This window comes from Salarias fasciatus, chromosome 2 (assembly GCF_902148845.1).
Source record: "Salarias fasciatus chromosome 2, fSalaFa1.1, whole genome shotgun sequence".
In the NCBI taxonomy this organism is placed as follows: Eukaryota; Metazoa; Chordata; class Actinopteri; order Blenniiformes; family Blenniidae; genus Salarias; species Salarias fasciatus.
In genome coordinates, this window is record NC_043746.1 from 31,778,227 (window position 1) to 31,790,751 (window position 12,525).

At 47.8% G+C, this 12,525-nt stretch overlaps 1 protein-coding gene across 1 annotated transcript; it reads right to left on the minus strand.

The window, feature by feature from the left end:
• Nucleotides 1-366: 366 nt before the first annotated feature.
• Nucleotides 367-7,540, minus strand: LOC115405874 (leptin receptor overlapping transcript-like 1). The gene is made up of 4 exons (XM_030115630.1): nucleotides 7,439-7,540; nucleotides 6,867-6,942; nucleotides 4,366-4,552; nucleotides 367-3,015 (listed from the first exon to the last, which is right to left on the minus strand). Exons 1-4 carry the CDS (start codon nucleotides 7,452-7,454, stop codon nucleotides 2,899-2,901), a joined length of 396 nt encoding a protein of 131 aa, XP_029971490.1. The 5' UTR covers nucleotides 7,455-7,540; the 3' UTR covers nucleotides 367-2,898.
• Nucleotides 7,541-12,525: the final 4,985 nt, after the last annotated feature.

The following is a 12,525-nucleotide window of genomic DNA, read 5'->3' on the forward strand; positions in this document are numbered from 1 at the left end:
TCCCACATATCCTCTGAACACAGCATTCCCCAGGCCGAGTGTGCATGTTGTGTTCAAATTTTGCCCTCCCTGTGTGGTTTGGACGCTGCAACCACTGATTTCTCCAGTCAAGCCTCCGTGTTGGGTCTGTGAAATAAGATCCCTTCTGCGAAAACTACGCAGAATAATATGAGTTTATGAGTTCTCTTGTTCACAATTGTTACAAGTGATGTTTTGGCTTCCCAAAGGTGTTTTTTTTTTTTTTTTTTAAATTATCGTTTTACAGACGTGCTAATTCAGTGCTTCACAAACAGCCACATAAAATGAGTGAAACCACTTGGAGAGGATGTTCAAAAATGGCATTTATTTAAAAAAAAAAAAAAAAAGAAAGAAAGAATTTGACCCACTATGTGGACTTCTGCATCTTCAACACAAAAGTTGTCAATACTAAAATACTAAATGGCGTTGGACTTTGACACAAAGCGTCCCACAAAATAAATAACCTCTGGAAAAAAAAAAAAAGAAGAAAAGAACAATTCTGAGACCCATCCCACAACTACACACCAGATTGTGTCACATTGGAAAATTAATATCTGACCACAAAACATAGAATTTGGAAATGTTTAGCTTAAAGTTCATACAGTGTTGTACAGGAATGTGAGACGGCCGAGTCTCCAGAGCTCAGCGTTCTCCACACCTCCACCGCTCAGGCAGGCGGCCTTCATTCGTCCGAGGAGAACTGCTCTCAGTGTGGCGCTTTGAATACAATCTTCAATGAGGTATACAGAAGGAGCAGGAAGTAACAGTAATTCAAATCCAGAGCAAAATAAACTCAGAGAAGCAGAGAAATGAAGGCATCACATGTTCCTCTCCAAACACACACCTTGCATTAGTGTCAATCTGCGTCTTGTTCTGATGAAGCAGAGGAGACAAACCCCCAACGGTCAACAGCTGTCCTGAACTTCTCCAGTGTTTTTAGTGTCCTCCCTCCTTCCTAAGCCAGATTCCCAACGTTTCATTAGTGTATTGATCTCATTCATAAATAAATCTGTTTGGTTTGAAAACATGCGATCCTTGTCAGCAGGACAAATGTGATCGACAGCGCGCTGCAGAAGTCTTCACCCTCCTTGGCATGTTTCCAGTTTTGTCGCTTCACAACCTGGAATTAAAACTGATTGAGGGTTTGCATCACTTCACTTACAGAACATGTCTACAACTCAGAAGAAGTGTATTTTTATTGTGAAGCGTACGTCACAAAATGACAAAAATTCCATGTGCATGAGAATTCACCCCCTAAAGTCAGTAACTGTACTTCGTAGAGCCAAATGTTTTGGAAAATCTTCTATTGAGATAAAAAGATGTGAGAAAATCAAGGGAGCTCCCTCAGGAGAGAGAGAACTTCTTCCTCCTGTTCTGGAGCCGTCCTGGAATCTAAGCTGAATTATTCAGAGTTTAGACTCAGTGTTGAACCAGGCTAAACTGCCGACATCCTTCAACAGTCTCTCAGAGAAACTCCAGTAAGGAAACATTGTTTTCCTTCACGCTGGCGGCCGCTCCGAGAGAAAGGTTATACCAGCCTGTCTCGTACTGATCAGCTTCCTCCTGGACTTGTTGGGACAGTTCGGTCCACGGGGCCCCCTGCTGGGCTCCTTCAGAAAAGGTGTGTATGTCCTGACAGATCATGCGACACTTAGTGCACATGAATGGGCTTCATTTCACAAAGTATGTGACTTCTGAAGAGGACTGGCTGCACCAGAGCCGTTTCTGAGCCTCAAAACGGAGAGGGTGAGTCGATATGCACATGGCCATTTGTTTATTTTAAAACTTTTCACTTCAAAACTTTTTTGAGCGGATCCATCAGATAAACTCCTGATGAAAAATCATTAAAACTACAGGTTGTAACAGAGCGGAACGGGTTAAAAGCCAAGCGAGGTGAAGACTTTGCAGGGCACTGTAATTACAACATTTTTCACAAATGTTTCACTTGTATCTTCCAGAGAACATGTTTTAAACAGTGTCTTCACCTGTCAAACTAAAAAATAAACAAAACAGACAAATCGGACTCTATCCTGCATCCAAACAGCAGCTCTTCAACGAGGCCACCCCTGCCCGATTCCTGCTCCTGCCGCCATCAGAGCAGCCAAATGTAACGGCAGCCTGCAGCTCCTGGAGAGACCACAGGTCTCACCGGCCAGAGAACCGTCACTACAGGGACAGTTTTCATCACCGAAATGCTGGTGGGAGGAAAATGTGAGGGCGCATGTGCCAGATGGGAATCTAATGTGCTTAATTTAAAGGAGCCCGTCTACTCAGAGTCTCACTTTGGAAAGGCTGACGGCTGACGGCAGGGCTTTAGGGATAAGTCGCCCAGGTCTTACTGCAGGCTCGGCCGAGCTCCCAGCAGGGCTGCTGTCCTGGACTTAATCCTACGCATGCTGCCATGCTTTCTTGATCCAACAACAAGAGGTTAGCTCATGCACGGTGGAGGAAATTCTATCTGATGCACATGACTCGGTCAACAAGCGGCCTGCAGATCAAACCCAGTCACTTAAATTTGATGGGAGTGTCTGAGTGAATCAGAGCTCCACTCAAACGGACAGGAGCGGCTGAGTCCTGCACATTCACTTCAACGTGGTCGTCAAGACAGCAGGAGCTCACCGGCTGACGGTGCGTCGAATGAGAATGGACACACACAAACTCACAAGACAGCAGCTGAAAACGTTTTCCATCCAAACTTTGTCAGCTCAACACTACGCAGGCGGTAAAAAAAGAAACGTATTGCACTGGTTTGGTGTGAGTCTATGGATGGGTGGTCATCATATAAATAACAACAAGAACCAAATAGTAATACCATAAATAGAATAATCGAAACGCTAATAAAAACAGTTCCGGCTCGGGTCCTCTTGTCGCGCTGCAGTTTTACCACTGCTGCCAGCTGAAGTCGTCGTTGGATCCGAAGACCAGGAAGAAACCCAGAATGGTCCCGAAGATCACTACGTTGCCTGTTAGCACGAGCGCACACGCCCCCCAGGCGATCTGCGAACAGGAGCATCGAGGACTCAGGTCAGAGGCTGCGGGCGGACTGCTCACGTCATTCTGTGTTCCGCAGTCAGCTCCCTCAGGGTTCCACAGAAAAACCTCAATATGGTGAGGAAAAGCTGGTGACGGCCAAACCTCCCAAACCTGGCTAAAGAGTTTTTATGCTCTCATGCCGTGTCGATAAAGAAGTTTATCACTCAAGTGACCGGGGTTGCCAGATTGGGAGGTTTCTGCCCAGTCGGGATTCTTCTGAACAGGCTGGGCTGGAAAAACAGAATTTGGAATTTGGTTCCGGTCAGCTGGATTTAGAGGTTTGGCTGCTCATGTTCCATGTTAGCGTTGGAGAATCAGCCTGTGTTGTCTGTCGTCTGACTGCTGTTTCTGTGAGGAGCCTGCTCCTGGTGCAGCTGTGTGTTTAAGGTGCTTTTTATTACGCAGATAAGAGTAAATACTGAGTTTGGTGGGTTTTACGTTGTTTGGACTGGAAACTTGAGTCAGATCTGGCAACCCTGAACATGACCAGTCCATGGCGCAGTGTGTTTGAAGACAGCAGTCTATTTACGCATCATTAAAGAGAAAAGCAGAATCCCCATCCTTGGTTCCAAACAACAGTGAAATGTGGAGCTCCACAAGGAAAATGCTAAATGTTGTGGATCGCCGTCTTCTTCTCAGCAGAGTCTCGTAGGACGAGATTGTACGAGACCTTAAAGCTTATGCACTGAACACCATTCAATGGAAATGGCTGCAAATTTTACTTTGGCTAAACTTTGAAAATATGGCTTTTATTTTGTGAGAAAGTGTATTGACTGGTTGAGAGAGTCATAGATAGGAGCACCTCCCTCTACCCGGAATGTTTAAACAACAGAGTGTCTTCTTTGCCCTAATATTTTAAAATAGCAGTGAAAAAATTAAAAACATCATTCCATCCACAACCTCCAGAGTTCAGGCTGCTCTGTATGCCGCTCTGTTCATGTTTGGGTTTAATCGTGCTGAAAATGACGTAGAGAAGGAACCGACTGCTCCCAGCAGTGAGTGGAGTGGAGCTGATACAGCAGTGGAAACGTGGCGTTCCGCAGCACCACGCTGTCTGGAAGTCAAACTACGAGCCGATGTTTGCCCATTGGCTCCAGTCAGCGTTCTTAACCAACCTGTCTTTTCATACTAAGGCTGGGTCCACTGCCTGACGCACTGCTCATTATGTCTATATACTGACACTCTGCACATGGTTCTTCCGGTCCGATTGCTTCGCAGCATCCTCTAGTATGAAGCTAGAGCTTGAACGTCTGAAAAGGCATCAGGATTGTCAGCCACTGAGGAAACTACGAGAGAAACGCTCGGCTCACTTACTACTTCAGCTCTTGCGAAGACGATGGGCAGGCCGAAGGCTGAAATGACGATGCCCGTCGTCAGGAAGATGGCCAGCTCTTTGCAGGCGTTGCTGGCCGAGTCTGTGTCGTCGACCACCCTCCGCGAGATGCAGTACGGGATGGGGCAGAGGATGTAGAAGAAGAGGAGGAACAAAGGCCAGTACTTGCTGCGGAGGGGAGAGAGAGTAAAAACATCATCAGCACCACAATGCTGCGATCAAAACGATGCAGGAGAGAAACTTAAAGGACAAAGGCCACAAGAAAAAAATACTTTCATTTTCATCTTGTTGTTTCACTCATCAGAATCTGCTTTTATTGTCAAGAACAGTTATCCACACCAGGAATCTGTTCAGAAATGAGGTGAACTGATCTGTGTCAATGACAGATCAATTCCTGAGCATCCGGGTGGAGGGATTAGATGAGGAACCCACATCAGAAATATTTCACTCCATTTACAGCATTTCAATGTTGTGGATTCCTTGTTGCAGTCCTACTGGCTGTTAAACTGAAATTAATTTTTGTTTGAACGCGTTATAGATTGAAATAATATGATGGCGAAGAACCCGTTAGCACTGACAGCTCTGTTAGAGCCCGATAAGAAACAATGACCCGAAATGTGACAATGACAAATTATGAACAAAAAATAAGAAAAATTTTGCCCAAAATACACTGTTGCATCTCGGGTTGGTTATTACACGATGGTCAGGTGAAATTGTTTCCATTAACAGTGTAATAACTTCACTGCATCACGGAGTCAGTGGTTTATGGATTAAAGGACTCATAGCTTCAGTGTGCGGTGCAGCAGTAAACACAAAGGCTCCCGACACACAGACAGACCGTCACGGTGGACTGTCCCCCGCCGCAAATCACCGACACCATTCTGCAAATGAGTTTGAATTTTAGGGTGGTGTTCTGCCCTCTAAGGGTCACATCTGTGGTGCTTTGACCCCACCGAGGCCTTTCTGCTGCCCGTACAGAGCACATCAGAACTTGATCACATTTCCTCTGGACAACATGAGGTGTCTGGATGTGTTCACACCTCTGCCAGGAGGTCATTACAATTTGGAAGCCCTGAATACTATTAAAATAAAGTGTAAAATAAAAGAAAATAAAGAAAATAAATGTAAAATAAAGAACGCTAAAGCCACAAGCACTAAATTATCCTGAAAAGAAGGAATGTCTGCGTTATTCTGGTCATGTGATCTGAAGTCCACCTGACCCCACCTCATGTCCCACACTGCAACTGAATTAATGTTTCCCCTGTGCCCACAAGGGGGCGCTGGAAACCACTGATAGAGACCAGAACATGTTCTGAAACTGGGAGCTTTATGTTTATTTACACTCTGAAATTCAGCATCTTTCAATGGGTTCTAATGGGACTGGGTTCTTTATAAACTAACAACACCCCCCTCTGCTGGAGTTTTCCCAGAATTACAGCTTTTCTGCGCTGGCTTCATGTTTCACCGACAGAGACTGGAGTCTGGTCGGACCACAACAGTAAATCAATGTTGTGGAGCTGTTCTACTCTCTGCTCTCCATGGATCTCTTGGCCTTTCCGTCCCTCTTTAATAGAAGTTACACTCCTTCAAATGTTGCTGAAAATGCTACGGAACAATACAGAAAGCATTTTCTCTTCTGGATCTGCCTCTTCATCCAAGGCAGAAGAAGAACCAGGGACTCTCTGGTCTCCTCCAGGCTCCTGTTAACAGGAGCGCTACCTTATTTACTGATGCAAAATCCGGAAATAATTTTTTTTTCCTTTCAGAATTTACTTGAACAAACCTATTAGGGGCTAAAACGCAGCAGTTTCTCATCCTGATACTTGTGCTCCTTGTCTGGTGCAATCAGCACTTTAACTTCACAGGTGGAATGAACAAGATAAAGAAGCGTGTTGTGTGGACCACACTTCATGTCACAGTAAGAACAATACACACACATGAAGGTGGTCAATAGTTCAGCCTCTTCAACATGTGGGACTGATTACAACATCTCTCTCCCTCTCCCTCTGAAGAAAGAACAGATGCTTGCATTGATACAGGAGGAGTCCTGATGGGAGACATTGAACAGTGTCCACTTCTGGTTGTGTAAGTACAGTTAATATTCCATTTCAGACACTGTGCTCTTTTAGAAGAGCCACTTTAAACAAACCAGAGTCACATTCCTTGCTTGTTATGCACAAAGTTGAAACCGATTCTCCATTGATTTACTTTGAAAGGAAGAATGAGAGCTCAGGTTTATTAAACACAGCATATGGAATCAGACCTGAAGCTCAGATTCCAGCCCACGTGACAGCAGTTCATGAACAGCCTGAAGCCTTGAAGAAGATCCATCTGCTCATGAGAGCCAGGCTGAATTTAAACTGACAAAAGGTGATGGGACGCACCTGAGGACCAGGTGAGGACAGAACCCACAGAGTGTGTGTGTGTGTGTGTGTGTGTGTGTGTGTGTGTGTGTGTGTGTGTGTGTGTGTGTGTTACTCACTCATACACAGGGAGGGCACATCCAAGCATCAGGAACATGAGGCCGACGGCGCCCCCGAAGGAGAGGCTGATGAGAGCTGAGGAGGAGGAGGAGGAGGAGGAGGAGGAAGAGGAGAGGATTACCAGAGAGCATCAGCACATGCTGCAGGGCCACTACAGCCGCCATGTGATCGATCACCTGATAAAAGTCACGTTAGCGGCCTAAGAAGCGCCGCTGCAGCTTAAACTGCGAGAGAAACCGGCGGCGGGTAGACGGGAATTAATCCGGGCGGCTCGGGTTAGCAGGAGGACGGTGTGCGCCACGTTAGCGGACACCGGGGACCGAGACACGGACGCTGCAGCACCGCTCAGCACGGCGAGGCTGCGGCGTCTCTGCTGGGATGGAATCTGTGCAGCCGCACCAGGAGCGTCAGTTTACACCGAGAGATGTTAGCTCTGCTAGCTAACCGACCGGCCCTGCTGCTCTCTGCTGCAAAACCCATCCCAGAGTCCACAGCGCGGCCACACTCCGCCTCACCACCCGAGCCGCGGTCCCGAAGCTTCCTGTCAGGAGGGAAAGGCGACGACGCTAACCTTTAATCCCGGCCATTTCTCCCTGGACGAAGGCTCGACGCGCAGCCGCGACCAGTGACAACAGCGGCCGACTCCAGCTCCCCGAAGAGGCGAGAGGCGACAGGCTTCTTCTTCTACGGTTTAATGGCGGCGGCACCAGCTGCTGCGGAGTTACCGCCCCCTAGTGAGCAGGAGGCTGAACCAACCTTCACTCCCTTTTTTTAAAAAAATCTTTATTGAAAATATAGGCAAACAAACAATTCTCTCGAAAACACATTTCACAGTGTACATATTTACAACTGAATAATATAAATATAATAAGATAACAAAACAATAAAGGTAAATTAAAAGAAATTAAGACACAAACTATCTAATCAGGGGTTACCGAAGTCTTTAAAATATAGTAGTGTTCATTCATGCTTCTTATGTATTGTCAGCTCTAGAGTGGTTATATTAAAGTTTAATCCCGCAGTAAAAACATTACAAATTGGACGGGACTTGGAGAACTTCATCTTATGTGTGTGAAATTTACCCATCAGAATCATAACATTTCTAATAAAACACATAGGTTTGTCATCAGCCAACCTTTTTTTAATTAAAAGAAAACAAACGTACAAACTCTGGCAGAGGCAAACAGTCAAACAATCAAGAAAAGAACACAAGAAAAAAGATAAGAATTAAAAAGTGTGTGTGTGTGTGGGGGGGGGGGGGGGGGGATCGGGAACAATCAAACATGGCACAAGCAAATCACCACAAGTTACCATCAATTAAATATAAACTGGTCTGGGTCTTCTATCAAATCAAAAGAAAACGGGACAGATCTCGGCATATTTACTGCGGTCAAGCCCGCCCTCATTTCAGAAAGCACGGTCAACCTAGCACTCAATTGACTCTGTGGTGCGCGCATACTCTGTGCATTACGGGAACAGCGTTTTCACAGTGACTTCACAATAAAAGTTGGGTTAAGTTGAATGAGATCTTCCTTTTGATTTGGTTAACCGAGTTAGTTTTCTTAAGTTTTCACGACCTGGAGTGACAGGCACAGTGAAACTGATATTCTCCTGCGACAATACAAAGTATCAAAATAAACACGAACACACACCAAACACGAACAGACGCCCAAAAAAAAAAAAAAAAAAAAAAAAAATCCTGTTGGCAACAACCCAGTCCACTTCTCACTGAAAGTAGGCCCCCCCAGGGTGCAATTCACCAAGTGTCATCCAGATCTGATGTGTATTTTCAAAGTAAGAGCCCTCTGAAATAGCGCATTTTTGACTCATCCAGCCAAATTCAAAGTTGCATTGCTCCAAAACTCCCTGTTGCCGAGCAACCATTCCACTTCTGACTGATAGTAGGCCCCCCCAGGGTCCCAGTCACCAAGTGCCATCCAGATCTGATGTGTGTTTTCAAAGTAAGAGCCCTCTGAAAAAGCGCATTTTTGACTCATCCAGCCAAATTCAAAGTTGCATTGCTCCAAAACGCCCTGTTGCCGAGCAACCATTCCACTTCTGACTGATAGTACGCCCCCCCCAGGGTCCCAGTCACCAAGTGTCATCCAGATCTGATGTGTATTTTCAAAGTAAGAGCCCTCTGAAATAGCGCATTTTTGACTCATCCAGCCAAATTCAAAGTTGCATTGCTCCAAAACGCCCTGTTGCCGAGCAACAGTTCCACTTCTCACTGATAGTCGGCCCCCCCAGAGTCCCAGTCACCGAGTGTCATCCAGATCTGATTTATAGTTTCAAAATAAGAGCCCTCTGAAAACTGACATTTTTGACTCATCCAGCCAAATTCAAAGTTGCATTGCTCCAAAACGCCCTGTTGCCGAGCAACCATTCCACTTCTGACTGATAGTAGGCCCCCCCAGGGTCCCAGTCACCAAGTGCCATCCAGATCTGATGTGTATTTTCAAAGTAAGAGCCCTCTGAAAAAGCGCATTTTTGACTCATCCAGCCAAATTCAAAGTTGCATTGCTCCAAAACGCCCTGTTGCCGAGCAACCATTCCACTTCTGACTGATAGTACGCCCCCCAGGGTCCCAGTCACCAAGTGTCATCCAGATCTGATGTGTATTTTCAAAGTAAGAGCCCTCTGAAATAGCGCATTTTTGACTCATCCAGCCAAATTCAAAGTTGCATTGCTCCAAAACGCCCTGTTGCCGAGCAACAGTTCCACTTCTCACTGATAGTCGGCCCCCCCAGAGTCCCAGTCACCGAGTGTCATCCAGATCTGATTTATAGTTTCAAAATAAGAGCCCTCTGAAAACTGACATTTTTGACTCATCCAGCCAAATTCAAAGTTGCATTGCTCCAAAACGCCCTGTTGCCGAGCAACCATTCCACTTCTGACTGATAGTAAGCCCCCCCAGGGTCCCAGTCACCAAGTGCCATCCAGATCTGATGTGTATTTTCAAAGTAAGAGCCCTCTGAAAAAGCGCATTTTTGACTCATCCAGCCAAATTCAAAGTTGCATTGCTCCAAAACGCCCTGTTGCCGAGCAACCATTCCACGTCTCACTGATAGTCGGCCCCCCCAGGGTCCCAGTCACCAAGTGTCATCCAGATCTGATGTGTATTGTCAAAGTAAGAGCCCTCTGAAAAAGCGCATTTTTGACTCATCCAACCAAATTCAAAGTGAGATTGATCCAAAATGCACTGTTGCCAAGCCACCATTCTGACTGATAGTACGCCCCGGGGGCTGCTGCGTGTGATTTTGCCTGCCGCCGCAAGGCATGATGGGACGCGGGACTGGGTTTTGGGCCATTTCTTGCCGGTTTGCGTATTCTGTGTGGTTTATTTGTGTTTCATTTATTATGCATGTGTTTTGTTCATTGTTGTTCTCTGCTGTTGCCGTGTTTTCCTTCATTTTGTGTTCCTTTTTGTGTGCACCGTGGCTCAGGGGGACCTTTGGGGGAGGGATGCGGCCTACGCGCCGCTGGGGAGGGCCTGTTGCTTGTGAACCTAAAGATCAAACTCAGTCTCCTTCGTTGTCTCCGCCGCTCGAAATCGCCACATTGGTGTCAGAAGTTGGATGGAGCCACGGCAAGCTTCAGATAGAAGACGCCCGGAGAACGCAGGAAGGATCGCCGCGCAGTGGGGGACTCCGAGCCGGCCCGACGGGTCCAGCGATCGGCCGAAGCACCGTCCAGAAGCGGCGAGGATGGCTGAGGACGGTGGCGATCGCGTGGATGCGGGAGCTCGCCCACCCACCGCTCCAGCGAGAGCCGCCGTCAAGCTGCCGAAGTATGATGGCGCCGGCTCACTGGAGCTCTTCATCAAGCAGACACGAGTCGCCGCAACGCACAACAGCTGGAGTGGCCAAGACACCGCCGCGCATCGAGCCCTGGCCTTGGAAGGCAAGGCCCAGCAAGTTCTCTTCGACTTCGTGCCCGGAGAAGAGCGGATCCTGGCCGCATTAATCACCGCACTCGAGCGGCGCTTCGGGCGGCGCACCATAGAGGCCGCCAAATCACTGCCGCCCCGTGTTCAACTGGCTAACGCCGCCAAAGAAGACGCCCTTCTCCTTGAAGGCTGTGGCGGTTATTCAGCTTTTCCCTTTCAGCGGCCTCTATGGTGCGCCGCCCGAAGCGCCGCTCGAGTGCGGTGATTAATGCGGCCAGGATCCGCTCTTCTCCGGGCACGAAGTCGAAGAGAACTTGCTGGGCCTTGCCTTCCAAGGCAGGGCTCGATGCGCGGCGGTGTCTTGGCCACTCCAGCTGTTGTGCGTTGCGGCGACTCGTGTCTGCTTGATGAAGAGCTCCAGTGAGCCGGCGCCATCATACTTCGGCAGCTTGACGGCGGCTCTCGCTGGAGCGGTGGGTGGGCGAGCTCCCGCATCCACGCGATCGCCACCGTCCTCAGCCATCCTCGCCGCTTCTGGACGGTGCTTCGGCCGATCGCTGGACCCGTCGGGCCGGCTCGGAGTCCCCCACTGCGCGGCGATCCTTCCTGCGTTCTCCGGGCGTCTTCTATCTGAAGCTTGCCGTGGCTCCATCCAACTTCTGACACCAATGTGACGATTTCGAGCGGCGGAGACAACGAAGGAGACTGAGTTTGATCTTTAGGTTCACAAGCAACAGGCCCTCCCCAGCGGCGCGTAAGCCGCATCCCTCCCCCAAAGGTCCCCCTGAGCCACGGTGCACACAAAAAGGAACACAAAATGAAGGAAAACACGGCAACAGCAGAGAACAACAATGAACAAAACACATGCATAATAAATGAAACACAAATAAACCACACAGAATACGCAAACCGGCAAGAAATGGCCCAAAACCCAGTCCCGCGTCCCATCATGCCTTGCGGCGGCAGGCAAAATCACACGCAGCAGCCCCCGGGGCGTACTATCAGTCAGAATGGTGGCTTGGCAACAGTGCATTTTGGATCAATCTCACTTTGAATTTGGTTGGATGAGTCAAAAATGCGCTTTTTCAGAGGGCTCTTACTTTGACAATACACATCAGATCTGGATGACACTTGGTGACTGGGACCCTGGGGGGGCCGACTATCAGTGAGAAGTGGAATGGTTGCTCGGCAACAGGGCGTTTTGGAGCAATGCAACTTTGAATTTGGCTGGATGAGTCAAAAATGCGCTTTTTCAGAGGGCTCTTACTTTGAAAATACACATCAGATCTGGATGACACTCGGTGACTGGGACCCTGGGGGGGCCGACTATCAGTGAGAAGTGGAATGGTTGCTCGGCAACAGGGCGTTTTGGAGCAATGCAACTTTGAATTTGGCTGGATGAGTCAAAAATGTGCTTTTTCAGAGGGCTCTTACTTTGAAACTACAAATCAGATCTGGATGACACTTGGTGAATGGGACCCTGGGGGGGCCTACTATCAGTCAGAAGTGGAATGGTTGCTCGGAAACAGGGCGTTTTGTCGCAATGCAACTTTGAATTTGGCTGGATGAGTCAAAAATGTGAGTTTTCAGAGGGCTCTTATTTTGAAACTATAAATCAGATCTGGATGACACTCGGTGACTGGGACTCTGGGGGGGCCGACTATCAGTGAGAAGTGGAACTGTTGCTCGGCAACAGGGCGTTTTGGAGCAATGCAACTTTGAATTTGGCTGGATGAGTCAAAAATGCGCTTTTTCAGAGGGCTCTTACT